The following is a 21447-nucleotide window of genomic DNA, read 5'->3' as shown; positions in this document are numbered from 1 at the left end:
CTTGTGCCCTCTCTGCTCCTCTGGATGGAGAGGGATGCTCCCGCCTGCACGCTGGGTGAGCCATGCCACTCCGTAGCTCAGCCCAGGGAGGCCTCCACAGTACCCCAGGTATGCGGGGCTCAGGGAGGCTGCCAGCGGGGTGAGACCTGGGGCGAGCTCCCACCCTGTCCTCTCCTGCCTGGCCCTGGACTTTGCACAAGGGAGGGTCCAAGGAGGCAGCTGCAGGCGAAGGTGTGAGCAGGATTGTAGGGGAGGCGGGCAGGGGGCTGTTAATCAATAATGCAGCTCTTTCCAGGGATGTCGGCTTGGCAGGAGAGGGTGAAAGCCAGGGCCTTGCAGAGAGGATATGAGTGTCCCTTTTTGGGAGTCCATGCAAACCCCTTTTGCTGCAGCACACACTCAGCCCCTCTCCTGCCCAGGGCAGCTGTGCTGATCGCAGTGCTGACAAGCATCTCCTTGGTCTCCAAGCTGCCACAGCAGCACTGAGGGTGTGTGGATCTGAGCAAGAGTGTTGCAGGGAGAGCATCTCTTCAACCAGCTGTGAACACGCCCCCAAGCTGTAGCCTGATTCGAGTCTGAGGAAGGGCTTGTGTGCCCAAGAGCTGGGCTGCTCTCTCCAACTGCTTTAGGTGGTCTGAAAGTTTCTTCACAGCTTTTCCTCAAACCTCTGCTGCAGCTGTGGAGGCAGGTGGGAGCTGGGAGTGTCACTGGGAAGCCAGAGCTGGGCATGAGGGACAACCCCTGGCAGAATGACCTCTGGGGATGTGCTACCCTGTGGACCTGAGGCGTGTGCATTTGGGCAGCCCTGTGAGCATGGCGTCACCCCAAATGCTTGTGTCGCTGGCTGCAGCATGAGCAAGGCTGTGTCCTTGCCTTCCTGGGGCTGGTCTGCACATGGTCCCCTCTCCTTGCTCCTGCAGGTGAGGAAAGGCAGGGGGTGTGAAAGCGTTTGTGTTGCCAAAAGAATTAACGCCCTGCTGTTGTGCCCTATAAATCTTTCAAGTGTTAGAGGCTGGCTTTATCCCCTCTGTGTTACAGTTTAATGGTTTCCGTTAGCAATAACCTGGCCCTGTGTTCTGGGGTTATTGATTTAAGGTCTGTTGCGGAGGGTGTGAGAGTTGCAGAAAGGTGTTTTCCTGCTGCCCAGCCAGCAGAAAAAGCGCCGTTGCAAAGAGAACGGGAAGCGGTGCGCAGCCAGCTCTCTGGAAGCGTGGGTGCTGGCAGGAGCTGTCTGGAGCAGACTGGGGGACAGCAGCAAGGAGCATTACTCAGAGCACGTCCCTCGCTCAGCCCTGCAGCCAGCAGGCACGGCTGCAGCCGCAGAGGTGACTGTAGCTGCTGTGGTAGCAGGGCAGCACAGATGCATCCCCTGACTTCTAACACAGGCGGGACATGCCTGCCTTTGGCTCTTGTTGGCTGTTGCATGCGTGGATGGCCTCTGGCTCGATGGCAGGCAGCTTTGTGTGCCTCCCCCGTGCCAGACAGACCACCCTGCTGTGCTGCAGACCACCCGCTTTGGGAGTTTGGACCTGGAACTCCTAAGCAGAGCTGTGCCTTGGCTCTCCTCTGCGCACACCAATAGGTAAGTCCTGCTGGTGGCCCTATCACTGGCCCAGAAGAGTCCCCTTCGCCTCACAGGCGCCCTTTGGAAGAGGCTGGGGCTGCAGCTCATGTACAGCCTTTGTCCTGCTGGCAACCCGTGGGGGTTTCCCCTGCCAGAGGTGAGGAGCAGAGATGGAGCTTTGTAGGGACCCCAGCTCCTGGGGAGAGTCTCTTAGAAACAAATCCACTTCACCCAAGGCACACGGTGTGTGTAGGACAGCCAACCTTCCTCCTACAAGTCGCAGCATCCTTTGGCATCCTTCACTGCCTGCATGAGTGGCTCTGCTCTGAGTTGTAGTAGCCTGTGGCTGGGGACTACATAGGGGGTGTTTTCTCAGAGGTCACTAAGCGGAGCTTGGGTTTTCACTCCATTTCTCTTCCTTTCTCCTTCTGTTCCTGCTGCAGATTCCACTCTCTTGTGGTTGTCCCTAACCCTCCCTGCACCAGGCCCTGGCATCTTTGCCTTTCTGCTGGAACAAAATTCCAAGGAACTGATGCTGATTTCACACCTTTCTCCTCCCTTTCCCTTCTCATTCCCTCTTGCATGAGTATGTCCTGAACATGATCTCCAAGCTAGAAAGCAGGTAGAAGGGCATTCAGAGTGGTCTTTCGTTGTGGTTAAAACCTGGAAGATGGGGGGCCTGTGTTCTGTCCATAAGCTGGTTTGGACCCCATGTGCAAGAGGCAGTGGGGCAGCAGGAGAGTCTGACAGCAGCACTCCTTGCACACCTCTGCCCGGGGCTGGAGGCTGCACAGCCCTTGTCCTCAGCTTTGCAGAGCTCAACATTTCCCTAGCAACAGCAGAGCCCCTTATCCTCAGGAAAGGTTATTCTGGGACCTTGGAGTTGGATGCTGCTAGGTGCTGAGCACCCACATTGCCATGAGGTGGGTGTGCTTTTTCCACACTTAAGATCCAACTTAAGATGTTGAGTGTGCTCATCCTTAAAGCTGACAGGGACCGCTGTGGGGAGAGGTGCCACGCATGAACCTGGCTTTGCAATGCTCCTCGCTGTTTGCACCCATTGCCTTCCTTGGGACCACCGGTCCTTGAGATTCAGACTGACTCCGCACATCCAAGAGCTCGGAGGTCCTGACCCAAAGCAGGGGCTGCTGCTGTGTCATGACTGCGCCCCCCCAGCCTAGGCTTCCTGCACTGGGAGCCTCACAGGGGTACCCAGCTTCAGGGTACCTGCAGAGGGGGGCCATGGGAGTTTGGTGCTGGGATCACTGGAAATGTGGGCTCAGAGGGGCCCCTGAGAGCTGGGAGAGACACTCGACCCCTTATGACATGCAGAGCCTGCAGGTTCGGGGCTCCCTCCCTCACACCTTCTCTGCTCTCTTATACATCCCTCATCCCAAGTCCCCGCCTGCCTGCAAGAAAGCCCTGGAGGCCAGCCAGTGGGTGTGCGTGCTTTAAATCTGTGCTTGTACAGCCGAGAGCCTGGGTTAATTCCCATGTTCTCTCTTAGAGCTGCTTTTGCAGTTATCACATGTACTTGTGTTCACACTGGGGCAGTCCTCTAGGGTCACCCCGTAGCCAAGTGTCCTGCAGTTGTGAGTAAAGGTGCAACGAATGTTCTGCTGGTGCCTCTAAACCGGACACCTGCTCCGCTCCCCCCACAAACCAGCTGCTGCAAATGCTTCCTGACTCCTCAGCAAAAAAGCTGCAGCTGTAACATGCCACAGGAAGCAAGCAGGGATATTAAGGGCCCATCAGATCTGCAGCCTGGTGATGGCAGAGAATCTGAGGGAAAAATTACCTAGGATCTAGAAAACAGACGTGAACTTGGAGAAGTGCAAAAAAAACCCCAAACCTAAAGGAAAACAGAAAAACCCCAAACCACACAAAAAAATTGCAACCACAATATTTTTATCAATCCAGGAAAATTCCCTCCTGACCCTAATCTGGCAATAGCGTTAAGCCTAATGTGTGAGCAGACCTCTGGGACTGTAATGCTGGGAGCACCAATGCATGAGTCCCAGAGCTTGTCTTTAGTGCCCCGGAAGAAAGAAAACCTCAGTACTCATAGAAGCAAATTAAGGGGGAAACTGTTTATTCTTCATCTTCACAGTGACCGGCAGAGACCTGGAAGCCTAAGGTTGAAGCAGCAGCTCCTCTCAACAGTCTTAGCACTGCTGACTCCCTGGCCAGCCAGGAGCTATGTCCTGTGCTGAACTGCCCATCTCCGGGTCTCCTCCATTTAGAAGTTTACAGAGGCAGCTTTTATCAAACTGTACATTCAATTGACCTGGGCTTCTCTGCCCCATTACCCTTCTTGGAAGGCTGGTCCAGAATTTCACTCCTGGCAGGGCTAGAAACTCTCCAATTCACCATCTAAGCTTATTCATTATTTTGTGCCATTGTTGTATGTCCTAAAGATTTTCTTAACATTTTCTTATTTACAATTTTCTTTCAGTGGTTCTTCAGAAATACTTTTGCCCCCTCTCAGCCTCTGTCTGGCCAGAATAAGCTAAGCTCCTCTGGTAGATCTTCATCAGCTGGTGCTTGTTTGTTGATGTACCCAAACAGTTTTTCTCTGTGCAGTGGAAATTTATCCTTCCTGGATGCAGAGCTACAAGGATATTCTGGAATAAGTCTCACAATGCCTTGCGCAATGGCAATGTTTCTGTCTCTGCTAAAAATAACTTGTCTGATGCATCCTAGCATCATGCCATTCCTTTTTCACAGAAACATCACGCTGCTGCTTCACATTCATCCTTCAGTGCAGTAAGGTCTTTTTAATCCTTCGGTGCCTCCATTTCATCAGTTTATAGCAAATATCCTTACTGCTGGTCCTCAAGTGTTTAAGTTTGCCCTTTCTGCTTTTATATTTCACTCTGCTTCCCCCATCCCTTGACAAGGTCAAGGTCCCCTTCTTCCTCTGTGAGGAACTACTTCTCTCAGCACTTGCAGCCCTTCCCAACCCTGTGCTGCCTCTGCATTTTGGGAGCTTGCACTTGTCTCTTCTGAAATTACCAACGGATTTGCTAACCTAAATTTATTCCCAAGATACGTGGTTAATATCCTTCCTGCAGTCTGGTCATGCTTGTTTTTGATGCGGCTTAGGCAGTTTCTCCTGTATCTCCTTACCAACCTTGGGACTCATCAGCAGTTTCTCCTGGTTTGTAGTGCATCATCCTTAACTCTGAATTGAGTGCCTTAGTCTAAGAAACTGGCAGCCTCATCTAAGTGTAATTTCTGTTGCCCTCTTCCTGTTTCATTAGGTATCTCATCGCTCCCTGTGTTCCCCTAATCACCTTTACTGAAACAAAGTAAACCCCACTTTTGTGTTTTGACCAGGGGTGGCTCGTGTTTCCTCTTCCTCCACGCCTCTCCTTGCCAGCTCTGCCTACATTGGGTGCCTGCTCCTCCCCGCAGGTCTGTTGCCTGACTGATAGAGCAATCTCACCATTCACTACAACCATGTTGGAATAATGTTGTGTTTTGTGTTACAATGAATCAATAAGGAAATTTGCTTTCTGTCTTGTCAGAAGATACTTGAGCCCTGTTATTCTGGCGCTGTTTATTGCCTGGCATTCACGGGGAAATTAAAGGCTCCTATAATTGCACAATTTCTACTCTTTATTCTTCTCATAGCCTTAGAGATAGCACAGTTTATACTCAAGGTTGCATCTGGGGTGTCTGTAGCCAATCTCTGAGAATACCTGTGCAGGGCCCTTTTTACCAGCCTTTCTCACACCTCCTCAGGTCGCATCTTATCCATGTCACCCCCTTTAATGCCCTTACAATGACCTGTTTTATTAGCAGTGCCTCACAGCTTCCTGCTCTCCTACTGACTGGGTGCTCCCAGCCAGCTTCCACACCTGCTTATCTCTGCGGCTTCCTTCCAGGTGGCACGCTCGCCTCTGCTGAGCATCCCAACACACGCTGGGGTGCACCATCCTCTGGCTCATCGTATTGCCAGTCTGCCAAGATTCTGCCTTGCCTGATGTGACCACTGCAAATAGCAGAACTTGGGGAGAAGCCTACAAAAATCAGTGGCTGCAGGCTGTCACAACATCTTAGAAGGAGAAGAACTTGTACCGGGAATGGGTGAGGGAGATAAAGGATGGTGTTTCTAGTTTAACCTCAGAAGATTCTAGTTAGGTGACAACTGAGCCTTAGGAGATAACGCTGCTAGGACAAATGGATTTAACACCTCCCAGCTTAATTCAAGGGAGACCCAAAAGTCCACGTGAAAACGCTAAGGAAGGTAAATTGAGTGTGGCTAGAAGGCTTAGTCAATGGGTGAGTGACAAGGTTGTGAAATTGTGTACGATATCAATATTGCGTACAAGTTCTGTTCCCAGGTGAACTGGTGAGTATTGGAAATTGCATCTTTAAATAGCTTATTTTTAGAGGCAGGAAGTATGTAGAGAAGCAGCAGAAAATACATTTTCTCTGTTACCTAGAGACAGTTGGAACTTGTCCCTAAATAAAGCAGCTCTCCTTCAAGTACCTGGGGGCAAAGGGATTCCTGAATACCACTTGTTCGCTAGAGCAATGCTGCACAGGTTTAGAAAACAGGTTTTCTAGCTCTAGTCATGCAACCCAAGAGTGGACATGCTTGCCAGCATTGTTCAAATGGCCTGGTAAGCCTAGCAAGCAAGATGTCTGTAGTTCATCAAAGGCCTCTTGAAGTGCACACAACATTTACAGTGTTGTGCAATGGAGATGTGCAGAGTGGGTAATGTCTGTGTATCAGAACTTCCAAGACCTGGGGTTGCACTTAGCATGTAGGCAAAGTACTTTATTGGTAGAAAAAAATTCACATTAAGCGTATAGCAGAAGATCATAACCTGTGGGGAAACACATGGTACAATGCATGAGAAACTAGTTCAGACTATACTTGGGCTTTTATAGTCTTTGAAGCCTGGCTACCGGACAGTTAGACCCCACTCTGGTCCATTTTCACCAGTGGACAAGAGTGAGCGATACCTACAATCTTGTGTGAGTGAAGAGACCTGCAGGATGTATCTGGTTGTGAATTGTAGCTGCCACTGGAGGAAAATGAATAAGTCAGAGTCCTCCGGATGCTGGTGGAGGCAGACTCCAGAGAAGGCAATGCTATTAATGGCCTGGATAAAAGGAATAGGTCAGAGCAGGACAGGATCTCTGGAGTGCCAATAGCAACCAGGGAAAGAGGTGACAGCAGCCAACACCACTTACTGCTCTGGACAGCTGTTCTCCTAATCCCCATCTCTATCAACATCTTTAAACATCTCCCTGTGAGAGCAAGGTTGGTGAAGCAATAACCCCTCTCAGAACCACAAGCTGGGCTCAGTTTTGTCTTTGCTTCCTCTCTGTCGTGGTGCTTTGACTAGTGGCTAATTCCTCAGACCTCAGTGCTTCCCATTTGACTATTCACTTCAGAGTCATCTGTTAACGAAATGTCTGTAAGTTAACAGGGACTGAAATCCGGTCTGAAACCATCAGTCACCACCTTATTATTATTTCAGCAGTATTTTCTTCAGCCTGCTGGAAGGCACATAATAGAGTGAGGCAATTACAAGGCTGGACCCAAACTTCAGTAGAAATTATACATATACCCATTCCTGTTAAACTGCTGCTGCCTGCGGAGTGGTGCAGGATACTCAATACCTAGCAAAAAAATGTTTGGATGTGCACAACTGTGTGTGGTGACAGTAGACTCTGGTTAAGGTCATTTTTCTTGACTGTTCTTCCCTTAAAGCTTGCTGTTGGGCCTTTGATTCCCTGTAGGCTTCCTCCTACTGTGTAAAACATGTTTGTATTAGTAATCTTCATGTTTTTAGCAAGCTGTTGTTCAAAAACTATTTTGGCTGGCCTAAATGGATTGGGCTTTTTGGGGTGTTTTTTTTTTATTTAACTTGGCAGAATTTCGGATTTTCTATATTTCTTCTTTGGCCATAACTTATACTTTTTGAAGGATGTCTTTTTACTTCTAAATGTCTTTTTTGCTCAGCTGTTTAACTGTGCCAGACTTGGAGATATCTTTTTTTGTTCTTGTTAGCATATTTTGAGTGATGGCATATTTAAAGCTTTAAATACAGGGTCTCAATGTCATTGCAAGCATTTTGTCCTTTCATCCGCTACTTTAAAATTTTTAATTATTCTCCTGACTTTTATACTTATTTCATTTTGAATGAGAATATACTCATCTCCTTTTTAAGTTACATTGCACTGCAGTGTACTTTTTTTCGTCTCCTGCGGTAATACCGGATTTGAGCACATTGTGTTCATTATGACAAAGCGACGGTTCACTATTGCATTTCAAGCTCCCTCCTGTGTACTACTTGTGACTAAATCAAGAGTTCAGCCTCCACTTGGCTCCTCTGAGTGGTCATTCTAAGAACTATTCATTTATTAGGGCTAAAAATACAGTCTTTGCATCATTCTTTGACATGGTATCTACCCAGTTTATATGGGGATAATTAATATCTCCCATTATCATTATGTTTTCTCCCCTGACAACCTCTTAAAGTCCTCCAGCTGTTTTTCATTCCACTATCCTAATCAGGTGGTCAATAGTATATGCTCAGTATTACTTAGACACATGTCAATACACAATGGTTCTCTGGTAGTTTAAACAATATCTCAGGCTTTTTTCCTTTTCTTTTCCTCTTCTCGCTTTTCCTCTCTGGAACCTGTACAAATACCATGCTAGTAGCCTGAATCATTTTCTGCAGCTTCATGTCTTGAGCTGCTGCTCTGGCAATCATCTTCCTACTGAAATGAGACAAGATCTTACATTGGCTCGGGTTTTTTGTTGTTGTTGTTGCTTTTTTAAAATAAAATTCACACGTTCAATGTCTAGCTCTGGGCTTTGCTCCATGAAAATGTCTTCCTTTACCAGCTCCTTTTTCAGTTTGCTGAATGTACATTTGTAACTGAAAAGAAAACTTTTATCACCTTGGAGAAGGGCAAAGATATTTTCTGGCTGCATGTGCTCCCCCCATCTTCTGTCATGGCAAGAAGCATTTTATGGTCATTGCTGGTTAAGGTCAGCTTATTGTGTATAAAGACATTCACCTTTTTATACCCATACTGGAGTTCTTGGTAATCATTCCCTAATTTCCTCAATCTCGATTCAGAGACTGGCACTACATTTGCCACTTTTCACTTCTTGATTACCAAGGCCAGTTTAAGCAGAAGGTTGTACACTGAATCAAATAATTCAGTGGTTTCATATTTGAAAGTCCTTAAAGTTCTTGGGCAAGTGCTATCGTAAGTAGTCATTTGTCACTGAGCCTCAGGCATCTCTCTGTGCCTTCACACTGACCACAAGCACATTTAACATTGAGCGTAGTTTTGAACGTGGCTGTGAGTGCAGGACACCAATATCTGAAGCCATTCTTGAGCACTGCCTTTATTGTCGTAGTATATTAGGTTTGGGGCTCTTTCATGAGCAACTTAAGGTTCAAACTCTTTGCATCCTTCATTCTGGTGACACTGAACCTGTCAGGTTGCTGGTGTGGAAAGCTTGAAAGGTGCAACTGCCTGTTCTCCTTGCTTCTCTCCTGGTCTCTAGGACGGACCAGGCCTTCCTCTGAGCTACCCGCATGCTTGGTTGAGTTAACGTTTTGTTGCTTCCTGTTTCTGTAGCATTTATAGTTTTGGGCAAGCTCCTTAATGAACTGACACTCACAAGACTGTGTTGTCTGCTAATCACCCTGCTAAGAGCTTTGCAACTATACTGCGATTGCCACCAATCTTGCAAATTTGATTGAATCAGACCAAAGTTGATCAAGTTCCTGCAAATTTCCTGACAGTCAGCAGTGGCATAGACGAAAGATACTCTCCCCTTGAGTGGAGGAAAAGCAGAACCCAGCAGTTATCTGTTCCTTTAGCAGCAAAATGGTTCATCAATCACACACGGGTATGACCAACCGTGCTGCCTCGTGTGAATGTAAGTGTCATGCAGAGAAGATATGCTCAGATGTGCAAGGGACAGCAGCACTGGAGCAAAGCATGCAGAGCTGAACCAAGTCTGCTTTTCTTTGGGTCGTGATGGGTGCCAGATGCAGCCCCAGCAACAGTCTAAGGAAAAGAGATCTTGCAATCCCATGCTTTGCTTTGCTAAGGGCAGTTGCAAAACCCTGTGGACACATCCCAAGTGGAAAAATATTCAGTGTTGTATTCATCAGCAGCTCTCATCTTGAGGGTTTTGTATGTATTTATTTGGATTTGGAAGGCATCTGTGTGTAAATGAAAGGCTTTATCTATTATCTTCCTACAGTATCCCCATTCTTGATTTTTTTATTTGTTTTTAAACCCATCCTGAGACTTTTGCAGGTATAGCGTTATATACATTTAGCCTCTGATAAAGATAAAAGAACTACCTCAAGTCATATTTGCTGCAGACAACTCCGCTCTGTCCTGGTTTCAGGTGAATGTTTCCTCATCCCCTTGAAACAGTTACAAGTTGACCTACTGTTCACCTTGCTGCACGCACCCTTTCTTTTATTACAAAGGTGATCTTTTCTAGTCCATTTATTCAACCCTCCAGCTTTCCTGTTCCTTTAATGGGGATAAACTCCCTGCTGTAAACCCCAGATTATTCCTGTCCATCTTCCAAATCTATTGCTTTCTATTTACATTAATATTACAATTACTGTCCACACATTGCCTCGTGCACTGAAATCCATACCAAACTTAATGAATATCTCCCTTGCTTTCAGGCTGATAGTCTGTCCATCTCTAGTGAAGCTGCTATTGCACGTGACAATAAAACCCTCTGGAAGAGGGATCCAGTTGCTGCCCTCTTCAACCATCCCATGCGCACTCCACAGTGGTTTGCAGACTTACTGCCCAGTGGTGTAGGTCACAATGTTTCCCTTCCCACTATCTGTGGATCATGGTGAGTGTCACTCTGTGCTATCCTCAACTTGACCCCCTCTCTTCAGCCAGTCACACCTCTTGCAGGATGTACAGTTGTATCCACAGCGTCAAAACACAGGCCATGACCTTTGCTTGGATGGAGTGACTTTGGGGAGTGAGTTTTGCTGCACAGCAAGTGCCAAATGCCTTGTCAAAGGTTAGTTTCATGTCTTCCCATTGATTTGGGTAGACTTTCCAGACTGCAGTGTTGTCTCCTTGGCCTGTGATCAGTCATGGTCTCCTCTGTGATGGTCGCTTTTTCTTTCTTAATTTCAGGAAAAAAAAAAAAATCTACCTTATTAGGTTTTCTTTCAGTGTAGGATGGAGTACACACGTTTATGTGAGCTCCTCCCTGCACGGGCCTGGGACACACATTTGGTCTTGGCTTGCAATATTTTGACTTTGTAATCCAAGGTTTGCTACAGGGAACAATCCTGTCCTGGCAAGAAAACTGAGACGATAATATCTCTCTCTTGTTACTATAAATCATTTAACAAAGGCAATATATTGGAATTAAGCTGCATACCTCAGAAGAAGGCATGTTTCTCCTTAACCTTCAGTAAGGTCTCATTTGTTGCTCTACTTGATGGGACGTAGTCTGTGTTTGGTTTTGCTTAGCTGGGGGCTCCCCAGAGGACTGGGTCACTTGTTTCTTCATTCAAAAACTCACAGTGTGTGGATAGAAGCAGAGTTTGTGTGATATGGTAAATATACTTTGCTGATGACTGGTAGAGGGTTACAGAATTGAATTTGTGCCTTTTTTCTCACTTGTCTTTGTTCGTACTCATGATTCAATGCTGGCTCCCTGAGACTGCGGTACCTCACATTTCCACTGGGCAGATTTCTTTCTCACCTTTGCCTGCTTCCCACACCATCTCCCCACAGCAAGAGCTCTGCCTAATCTGGGTTCTCCCTTGAGCATGTGAGGTGCTACCCTAGGGAGGAGTCACAACCTCCTTGTCTGGGGTCCATGGCAAAGGCTGATTGAAGCTGGGGAAGCTGCTGCTTTATACCCCATCCCTGAGGGGACCCATAGCTAACCTGTAGGTTTGCAAGCACTTGGCACTGTGCTGCTGCCTGTAGCAGATCTACAGAAGAGTGTTTTGCTGGCATATCCACTTAAGAAAGAGGATAGTCCAAGGCTGCCTATGCAAGTCTCACTTCACTGCAGCTGGCCCATTTTGTTCAGACATCTGCTGTGCTGGTGGAGAAAGTGCCACTTTCAGAGAGGGGTTGCCTCAAGCACCAGCCGCACAGGAACCAGTCTCTTGCAAATCAGCAATTTACAGTCCATCCTTTTCTCCCACTTCTGTGTATTTGTACTGCAGGACCAGAGAGACAGGCAGTTTGTGGGGTGAGGGGGTAAATCATGCTTCCACTAAATCCCATAAAGGCCATGCAATTCAATGGGGCCATTTTTTATTCCCGCTATTTCCCTGCCTCTGGCATCTCTGGGGCTGTAATGATACTGGATGTGGTGCAAAATTGGGTGAGAAGACAGCTTTCTGCTCCAATGTCTTTCTGAGTATTTTTTGTTCCTATGGCAAAACGGATGTTGGAGAGACTTGCTGTAGAATCTGCCTTGAAAGTCTTACCTCTGAGATGCCAGGCCCTGCTTGGTGTTAAGTGAAATTGTCTGCAGCTCATTAACATCAAAGCATTTTCTCCACTGGTCTGGGCAGCTCAGTAGTAACCAGCAGATGAACCAGAGAACAGCTACGCTCTCCACTAAGCTTTGCCTGCAAACAATTAACATCAAAGGGGAGCCACTGTGAAACGAGGGAAAAACAACGCTCCCACTGTAGCAAGTCTCATGGCTGGTGGGGAAGCGGGGGGAGGCTGAAGCTCTGTCCCATCTAGAGAGTTTGTGCTGAAGTGTTTGCAGGAGTGAGCGGAGGAATGGCTGCTGAGGCCAAGGTGTTGGCCAAGAAAATGGTGGATCCACTTTGGTTTGAACAAAACAGTCTGATGGTGTTGATGGCAGCATGGTGCAAACTCTGTGTATCAGACCTGGTCAAGCCTAATTCTGGGATCAAGTCAGCCCTTGCCTTGGTATAGTAGGGACTGCTCACTGAGTGGTCGCTCTTGACAGGTCTCCTGAGGTCAGTCCCACTGTTCTTTACACCCTTCTCCTCCATCCCTCTGAACACAAAAATTTTGGCTAACAATTCCAGATGTTTCTGCCCTTTTTTTAACTGGACCTCGACCCTCTGTTTGCCCTTCCCCACAGGAGGCCTGTGGAATTAAACTGTTATTTAGATTACAGGACCGTTCCCTTCCTCTAGCTCTCAAGCACTTTCTCCTGCCTTATGTACTGGATCCTCTGGTTCATGCTTTCCTCATCCTCTTCCTCTCTGCTTTGGTGGTGGGTAAGAAATCCAAATTGTTGGCACTTACCTTGCTAACAGTCTGTGATTAAGCCCGTGGGGGCAGCAGGGTTTGGAAAATGTATTAATTCTCATACATGTCCCAGTCAGAGATCAGAAGCCTTTTCGTAGGTGCTGCACCAACACAGAATAGAAACATGGGGCTATCTCAAGGAGTTTGCTATCCAAACATCAGTCTAGGAACAGAGGATTGCAAAAAAACAGAACAGCAAAACTGGAATTCTCTATTAATAATTGCTGGGGCTCAAGATTAGAGATAGTATAGCCACAGCAAGATGTGCTAGCCAGCACATGCTTCCTTCCTGCTAGCTCTGCCGTGGGAGTGCTAACCTCCAGCCTCAGGGCAGATGATAGAGCTGCAGGGCACAACCAGAAGAGTTAAAGCCACCAAGGCTCATGAGTCAAAGTTGTAGGATGTGACTTTCAGGCAAGGTACTTTCTCCAGAGGGCAGGTGCGCTTTGTGGAAAAGCATACCTAATTCTGTTCATGCTTGCTACAGAAGAGTGTGTTCAAAACTGATCAGGCATGCTGAAGGACAGCTAATACCATCTGGGCAATAGTCAAACTGTCACAGAAGGAGGAACTATGGAAATTTAACTTGTCCACCCTAGAAAAAGGAGGGCCATATGGGGGCTGTGCACAGAAGTGTGTTAGGGGCAGGCCAGGGAGAAAAGATGCTTAAAAGGGCATTTCAGCACTGCCCGGGTGTAAGTGGATTGGGGAACACGAGCTGCCGGTATGCGAGGAGTGGGTCTGCAGCCACTAGGGAAGGGAAATTTGGGGGAAGCCTCCTGAAAGTAGTTAGCGGTAGCAAGAAACCAAACTTGCTCTGAAATTGAGATTGATACATTTAAGACCAGCATCATATGATGCAGTTGTCTGTCACAGCAGGGATGCAAACTGAGTGCAGAAAACCCAAGGAAATAGGACAGCTTGATGGCCAGTAGCCATGCTGCCAGCAAGCTCACCACCATAAAGTTTATTTTGTGCATATTGGAGCAAGAGAAGAATTTTGCAAGGAAGAATTTGCAGAAAGGCTCTTGTGAAGACCACAGTGGGCAGGCACTAGTCCTGGTGTATCTGGCCTGATAAGATGCAAATTCAGCAACCATTAGTCTCTCTAGCAGCTTGTCCACCTGCTGTTCTAGCTACCATCCAGACTGCAGACAGAAGTTCGCTGCTGGAGTCTGGAGTATTCATGTTGCAATCCTTTTGTTTAAATCATCTACCTCTCAGGAAGAAGTACTTCTTCTGTGGTTAGTACAGTGCCTAACAGACTTTTGAACTGGCTCTAGCAAGAGGCATGTCTGGACTTTGAGTGGAAGGAAGATGACCCGCTGCCAACATATGGAGTCTGGAAATGAAGACATGTAGATTCCAATGGCTCATCACACTGAAAAATGGGTGGAACGAAGACCAGGATATCACTTACAACTGGAGTGAGGTGCAGCTAAGGGGATCATACCTGAACAGAGCTGCCCAAGGAGCTTTCCTGCTGTTTGTAGCAGAGAAATTCTCCATAGGTCATGCTTTCCTTCTTTCCACCGCTAATGGCTTTCAAATCAGGACTGGGATTCCCTGGTCACTAAATCTGTCTGCTCTGCTCATGAAAACAAGCTTCATGTTGCCCTCTTCACAAGGAAACTACATTTTGAAACAGGCTTTCGCCTCTTGCTACTCTGGTTGCTGTCTGCTGGGAAGTTCCACCTCCTACAGTTAGAAACCATCCTCTGACTTTCTCCACGAGGGTATTAAGAGCCAATTAGTAATCTGTCCTTATACTACCATCAGTTGGGCTTTAGATAGCTCTGCCCTTGGAATTTACACTCTTTCCCCACTAGAGCTTCTCCAGTACACCACCAGAGCAATCACACCTTGGTTTTGCTTTCTTTCGCTGGACTAGCCAAACCAAGCTGTCCTGGTCTTCTTTTGTAGGACAGGCTCATTGCTCTCCTACCTACATGCCCCAAGAGCCTGCTCTGTGCCTCTTGGAGCTCCCTTTCAATAGGACAGCTGGCTTACTGCAACTGCACCTGAACAGCAGCTTAAACACTTCCCTGTCTCCATGGGAAGTATCTTATCTGGGACATCCTACTACCATGTTTGTATACAGCCAGCTTTGACCCTTCTGCCTTTCAAACTCCCTAACCACCTGTGGCTTGGCAAGGTGAGGGTAATGACTCCAGTGGTTAGGATGAGGGAATAAAGGCCACGACTCCTGGGCTTCGTCTCTGGCCTTGCAGCAGGGTTTGGGGTAACACATTTCACCTTTCCAAGCTCATCCCCTGAGCTTACAGATGTTTTTCCTCCTGCACAGGCACCAGGCAGTACCACGCCTTCCTTTGCCTGTCACTGCGCTCACCGCTTGCCATCAGAAATAGTTATTGCATCATCAACCCCCTTAGGTCTGAGCTTACGCTGGAGGAAGGTCTTTGTTCTTGTGGCGTAAAGGGTAAATGGATACCGCTAAAACACAGGAGGTGCCTGTGCCAGGGAGCTGTCACTGCCGGATCAGTACGGGGAGGCCTTTTAGCTGCTGCAGCCGAGTGACTTTCGTTTTCCTCATGGCCACCGATAGACCTGGTGTTTTAAACTACACTGTGGAGCAGACGCGGAGATTTCAACTCTTCCTGACAGGAAAGTATGTGGCCCCCTCAGGGGTGGGATGGGACAGTGACCCATCTAGGGGGGATGCTCCCTGAGGGACAGTCACTCAGGGGTGGGATGTCTCCTTCCTCAGGGGACGGTGATCCCTCAGGGGTGGGATGTCCCCTCAGGGGCAGTGACCCCTCTGGGGTGCGTCATTCCCCCAGGGGAGGGACAGCTGCTCGGGGGCGGCAGCTCCCGCTGGACCGCAGCCTCCCGGCCGGGCCGGAGTACGGCTCCCGCCGGGGTGCAGCCCCGGGCCGCGCCGCCCCGCGCCCTGAGGGAAGGCGGCGGGTGTGGGGCGGACACAGCGCCCCCCAGCGGGCGGGTGCGGCGGCGCCGCACGTGCGGGCAGGTGGCGGGGGGGGGGGGCGGGAGGCCGCGGCGCGGGCGCATGCGCGCGGCGGGAAGGGGCAGGCGGCGGGGCGGGGCGGGGCGTGGCGCGTCCCGGCGGCGCCTGCGTGGCGGGCGCGAGGCGGGCGCTGACGCGGGTGGGCGTGGCGCGGCGCGGCGCGCGGCCCTTCCTTCCCGTCCCTGCCCCCCTGGCCGTGCCCGCCGCCGCCCCCACCCCCACCCCCGCCCGCCGCCCAGAAGATGGCGAGCCCGTGCGGGCGGCAGCAGTGCTCCATCGAGAGGCGCGGCGTCCGCCACCAGCTCGATTCGTGGCGACACAAGCTCATTCACTGTGTAGGTGAGGGACGGCGGCGCGGCGGGGAGGCCGGGCCGGGCCCGGTGGCGGTGGGGGGAGGCTCCACCGGGCGGCGGCGGCGGCGGGGGTGGGGGGAGGCGGGCGGCCCGTGAGGCGAGCGGCGCCGCGGCCTGCGGGCCCGCCCCCCCCAGCCACCCGCTGCCGCGGGCCGCCGTGAGGCGAGCGGCGCCGGGCCGGGCCCCGCCCTTCGCCGGGAGGGGGGGTCCTGCCCTGCCCTTTTGTGCGGCCCCTGTCAGCGCCGCGCCCGCTCCTCCCCGCCCGGCCCGGCCGCGGCCCCTTCAAACTTGTTTACGGCGGGGCCGGGGCCGCGCCCGCCGGCGGGGAGCGGCCCGCCTGTCACTGCCCATCCGCCGCCGCGGGAAGCGAGCCCGGCCCGGCCCAGCCTGCCCCCGGCCCGCCGCCGTGAGCCGAGGCGGGAGGGAGGGAAGGAGGGAGGGAGGCCGCGGAGCCGGCGGCGGCGCGCCCGCCCCGCGCCCCAGCGGGAGAAGCCGCGGGGGGAGGCTCGGGGAGGCGGGGAGCACGGCGGCGGGGCCGGCGGAAAGTTGTGGATCGGGGTGCCGGATTGACGCCGTGAATCCGGAGCGGGGCCGCGGGGGTTAAAAGGATGTGTGATTGCTTTTCTCTTCTTCTCCCCCTCCACCCTTTTTTTTTTTTTTTTTTCCCTCTTCTCTTGTGCGCGTTTGTTGTTATGCAGGCTCCTTGCAATCGAATATTTGGGGTTTTTGAAAAAGAAGTCCCCGACGCCCTCGCATCGCGAGTAACTTTTTCCGTTCAAAATACAGATTTTTCCCTTTTCTCTTTCCCTAGTGAGAAATCGAGGCTTTTTCTATGGGTCCCAAAATACACATAACCGCCAGCTCTAGGCCAGGAATTTGGTGCATGTCTGCAAAGATAGTAAAATAGGTTTGACAACAGTAGACTGTGAACTTCCAGAGTAATCTTAAAAATCTCTAACCAGAACACTGGTATGTCTCTTCTTGTTTGGCCTCCTCCTTTTAATTGAGCACAAATCCTCAATTTATTTTTAAATATGCAAATATGGCCATAATCTGCTAGTGACTGCTCAGCGTAGGTAATCTGTAATAACATTCACAGATTCACTTTAGTTCCTTGTGTGCAGAGTTAAACCTCTTATTGTCAGTTAGCTCAGCATCCTAGTTCATTATCAGGGATTTGAAACACCATTTTTGGTTACACCAGGAGGTGTAACTGCTGCCATGTATATTTTTGGCTTCATCTAAATGTTTAAATTTCTGTAATATAAAAGCATGCGCTTTTATAACCCCAGATTAATACGAGCAATTAACTTGTTTAAGCATAAAGTGATTCAAGGGCAATATGTTGCTGAGAAACTCAGCCTTTACACAAAAGTGCTGGGTTTTCTTTCCAACCGATTAGTGATGCTTCTAGATCCAGTTTATGGGGTTTTGAGTCGTGCTTTGCTACGTTAGGAACATTTTGTTGGCTTCCACCTCTGCTTGAACCAGATTTATTTTACTCCTATTTCCTTTTCTCATCTCCTGGGGATCACCTGTTCTAGTCCTTTCTAAACTCCCTACTTGCAGCATGTCATCTTGTCTTCCTCTCGATCCCTGCTGCTTTGTCGTTGGGCCCTTCAGTCTTCCAGTGGAGCTGTCCTGCTGCTCAGCGTTTAACCAGATAGCTGTGAGGAGTAAATGTGGGGCGGGGGGAAGGAAAAGGAAGGGGCGGGTGGGGGGGAAAGGACAATTTTAAAGCTGCTGTTCAAGATCTTGTGTTGGGGTGAAATGCAAGAATTGTGTCTGTTCATTATGCTGCTCTTTGGGAAAATTTTTGGTAGCTAGAGAAGTCTGTGCTATCTACAGACTCAAGGAAAACGCTACGTTATTAAAGTTCTTAGCAACCCTAAGTGCTAAAACTTAAAACAAACACCACCACCCCCCGCCACCCCCAGTCATACACACCCTGTTCCACTTCCCTAAAGCCATTTAAATTGCCAGCTCCTGGAGAAGTTGCTTTCTCCTCTATCCCTTCCATATCTCTTCCTCATGCTTAAATTTGATATATGTTTTGTTCCTCCAAAAGATTTCCCTTTGTGAAAGTCCCTCTGTGTGTATTTAACAAAAGATATTGTGAACACTGTTAAACACTGGGATTTTTTGGAGGTAAAGTACAAAACCATTTAAAAAAAAAGTCCAAAGTTTAACAGTGCTATGTGACTTTTATCTTGATGGCACTATGTCATAAATAGTTTCAACCTCAAATTGATCAACTTTATGAGATCTCGGGACCTGCCCTGTTCCTAGTATGAATCTTGCATAAATTGTTGGGTCATGTAAATGTGTTATCTTTTTTGGTTTGGTATTTTCTCACACAATTATAAAAGGTTTATTGCACTAGCCCGGGATGTACAGCTGAAATTATGCAGTGATCTTAGCACCTTGCCCCAAATCCATCTCTGTTGTCTTTTAAAGTGAATTTTGACAATGTTCCTTGAGATTTGGAAGTTGACCTGTTAAACAATGTAGCATTATGTTTCACCATGGCCGTTTGTAGAAGTCTCAAAGAATTTATTCCTGTAATAAATACTGATAGATAAATATGGGGAGGCAGAGTATGGGAAAATCCTTCTTGTTAGTTCAGAAATACCCATTCATATTTAGTTCTGAAAGTAAATCTGAGGTGTGTGGGATTCTCTGTGTTAGCATCATTCCCTGAAAAGTCATACCCAGTGCGGTAGTCAGAAAAAATAAAGCCTGTGGTTTGAACGAGTGTATTTGGCAATAAAAATGGCTTAAGTAATTCACTTTCCCCTCTTGTTTCTTGCTTCTGCAGCAGGCTGCTCTTTTGGACTGTGGTTTCGTGACAGTTTGTCAAACTAAGTTTGGTGCTTTCAAGGGGAGCAAAAACACAGGAGGGCCGAAGGACTGACCACCTTTGCCCACAGGGAGCAAATTCAGGGTAGCTATGCTAGCAGAAAACATCATCTTTTGGAGGGAGTAGAGTAGTTTTCTGCTGGTATAGCTCCCTGAACTGGCTTACTGTTGGGTCAAGCAAATACCAGTGCTAGCACAGGGAAGAGGGTGAGAATGCATAGCTGTGGAAAGGAAGAGTGAGAAGGCAGCAAGAAAGATACAGATCGTCTTGAACTGTCAGAGTTGCACCTTCGGTTGTGCCAGCGCAGCTTTTTGTGGGAGGTGGCTCGGGGAACTGATCTGGCTTAAACCTTCCTTTCTTGTCATGCATTTCAAGCCCCTTTTTTGGAGGGAGGGAGGGAGGTGCTGCTGCTGGTGGGGGACAGCTCTGTGAGCATTTCTGTTGATGCAGTGGTGCAACTGAGGGGGCAGCATGCTGAGGCCCGGAGGTGGAGGAAAGTGTGGAGAAGGGGTGTCTAAGCTCTCTTTGCAGTGAGATGCATGGGGCTGTTGAACCACAGCGTAGGAGGGTAGCCAGGAGTGGTGCACGGTGTCTTGATGCCAGTGTAGGACTTTGATTCTAGAGACCTGGTATGCAAGATGATAACTATTTGATGCTGACATATGTATTCTCTGTACCAGTCTTGAGTGTTAGCATCTTTCTCAGTGGCCAAAACCAGATACCTAGAGACAAATGTATGTGATGATTTTATTTTTTTAATTTTTTTTTTTTTTTCCCCTCTCCCAGCCTCCGGTCACTTGCTGTTCAGACGCTTGCTGGATGGGAAATGGTTGATGAGATCAGATCAGCTAAGGAATGGAGAGTTTGAGGGAGGAGAGAACCCACAGATCCCTGAAACCCTCCTGTCACCTTTTATACAGGCAGTAATAGCGTTGTAATGCTGTGCGGTTACTGGAGTGATGGTTTGAGGTGGTAGCATGCATTTCTACTAGCTGGTGATGCTTGGCCCTTTGTTAAATATTAGCTGTACTCTTAGAGACTCCCTGACTGAATTACAGCCTGTGTTGGGGGGGCGGGGGCAGGGAGGATATGTATTGGTTCTCTATAGCAGTGATCCCTAGTTTTGGGAGCAAAATGATGATTTAAAAGGAAAACCTGTAACATTCATATAAGATTTCCAGTCGTCTTGAGCTGTCAGCGTTTCACTGAAATGCTGCTTAGCTGTTGATTTTACTCTTAAGCTGTCAAAATAAGCTGAAGTAATTTCTTTTTTTAAAAAAAATAATTGCTGCTGGTGAAATACTGTAACCTAAGTACCTGATCTGTTTCTGTGTACTAATTTCTTGAATAGTGGTGGTCTTCTGTGACCTTAGATACTTAGGACTAAAGTGTGGATCCTGTGGAAGAAATATGATACATCAGGAAGTATTGAAAGCTAATATTAATCAAGAGAAGGTGTATAACAGTTGAATAATTCCGAAATCTTTATTACATTTTCTTATCTTGCTTATTGCTTAGTTCCAGCCTGTATATGATACGAATTAGCTGCTGCTTCTGAACAGTTAGCTGTGTTATTTCATTGTTTTGGAAGTAGGCTTGAGTCTCTGGATGTTTAACGTAGTTTTAGTTCAAAGGGCAGATTGTATTTCTTTGTTCCAAAATGCGAAAGCTTATTATAGCCGTGACGTTGATGAAAAATAATAATAGAAAGCAAGTTAAAGTAAGTGCTAAAGTAAAAGTTTAAATGTAGGGCTATTCTAAACTAGTATCGGTTTCAGCTATGCCCCCAGCCATGTCCCTAGCAAATGTGCAAGTGGTACTATTTGCCTTGTTTCAACCTGTATGTAATGTAGATGCAGCTTGCAGCATTTTTTATTAACATATATCCATTATACAGAAACTTTACAGTATAGTATCTGAAGGCTTGTTCCGGAAGATCTGGTCTACACACAAACATTTTTGCCTGTTGGCAGGATGGATACAGGGAGGGAGAATTACCCTTTTACGACAAAGTTATGCCAGGAAAAAAATGGAGGCAGCTGTCACTTAAAAATAAAAATCCTTAGTTGTAAGGAGTGAAATTTACAGCTTGATATTTAGCTTTACTTTTAAATGTGCATGGAAGGATGGTATGCATCTGAAGAACAGTAGAAGTTGAACTGCGGGGGATGAATCTAGATCTGTTTCAAATATCTCTTTGGATTCTTCATAAATCACTTCAGATTTGCCCTTGTTTCCCTATTTGAAAATGAAGAATAGCTTCTACCCTGACAGGGATGATGTCAACCAAACAAAAGCATACTCAAAAAAATCTTGATAATCACTTTGTATTATACCATCTTGAGTTCTTCTGGTGACTGCAACATGAAATTTTGAACTAGGCCAA

General features: G+C 48.1%; 1 protein-coding gene across 1 annotated transcript in view; it reads left to right on the top strand.

Annotated features, from left to right (window-relative positions):
* The first annotated feature begins 16088 nt into the window (after positions 1–16088).
* The window catches only part of LCOR (ligand dependent nuclear receptor corepressor), a 61414-nt gene continuing 56055 nt past the window's right edge, over positions 16089–21447 (top strand). The window contains exon 1 of the mRNA XM_074831094.1: positions 16089–16183. Within this exon, the coding sequence (XP_074687195.1) occupies positions 16091–16183 (93 nt within the window). The 5' untranslated portion in view covers positions 16089–16090. The remainder of the gene's footprint in view (positions 16184–21447) is intronic.

Source organism: Strix aluco, chromosome 7 (assembly GCF_031877795.1).
Source record: "Strix aluco isolate bStrAlu1 chromosome 7, bStrAlu1.hap1, whole genome shotgun sequence".
Taxonomy (NCBI): Eukaryota; Metazoa; Chordata; class Aves; order Strigiformes; family Strigidae; genus Strix; species Strix aluco.
Note: the sequence above shows the minus strand (reverse complement) of the source record. Positions and strands in the feature narration are given on the sequence as shown.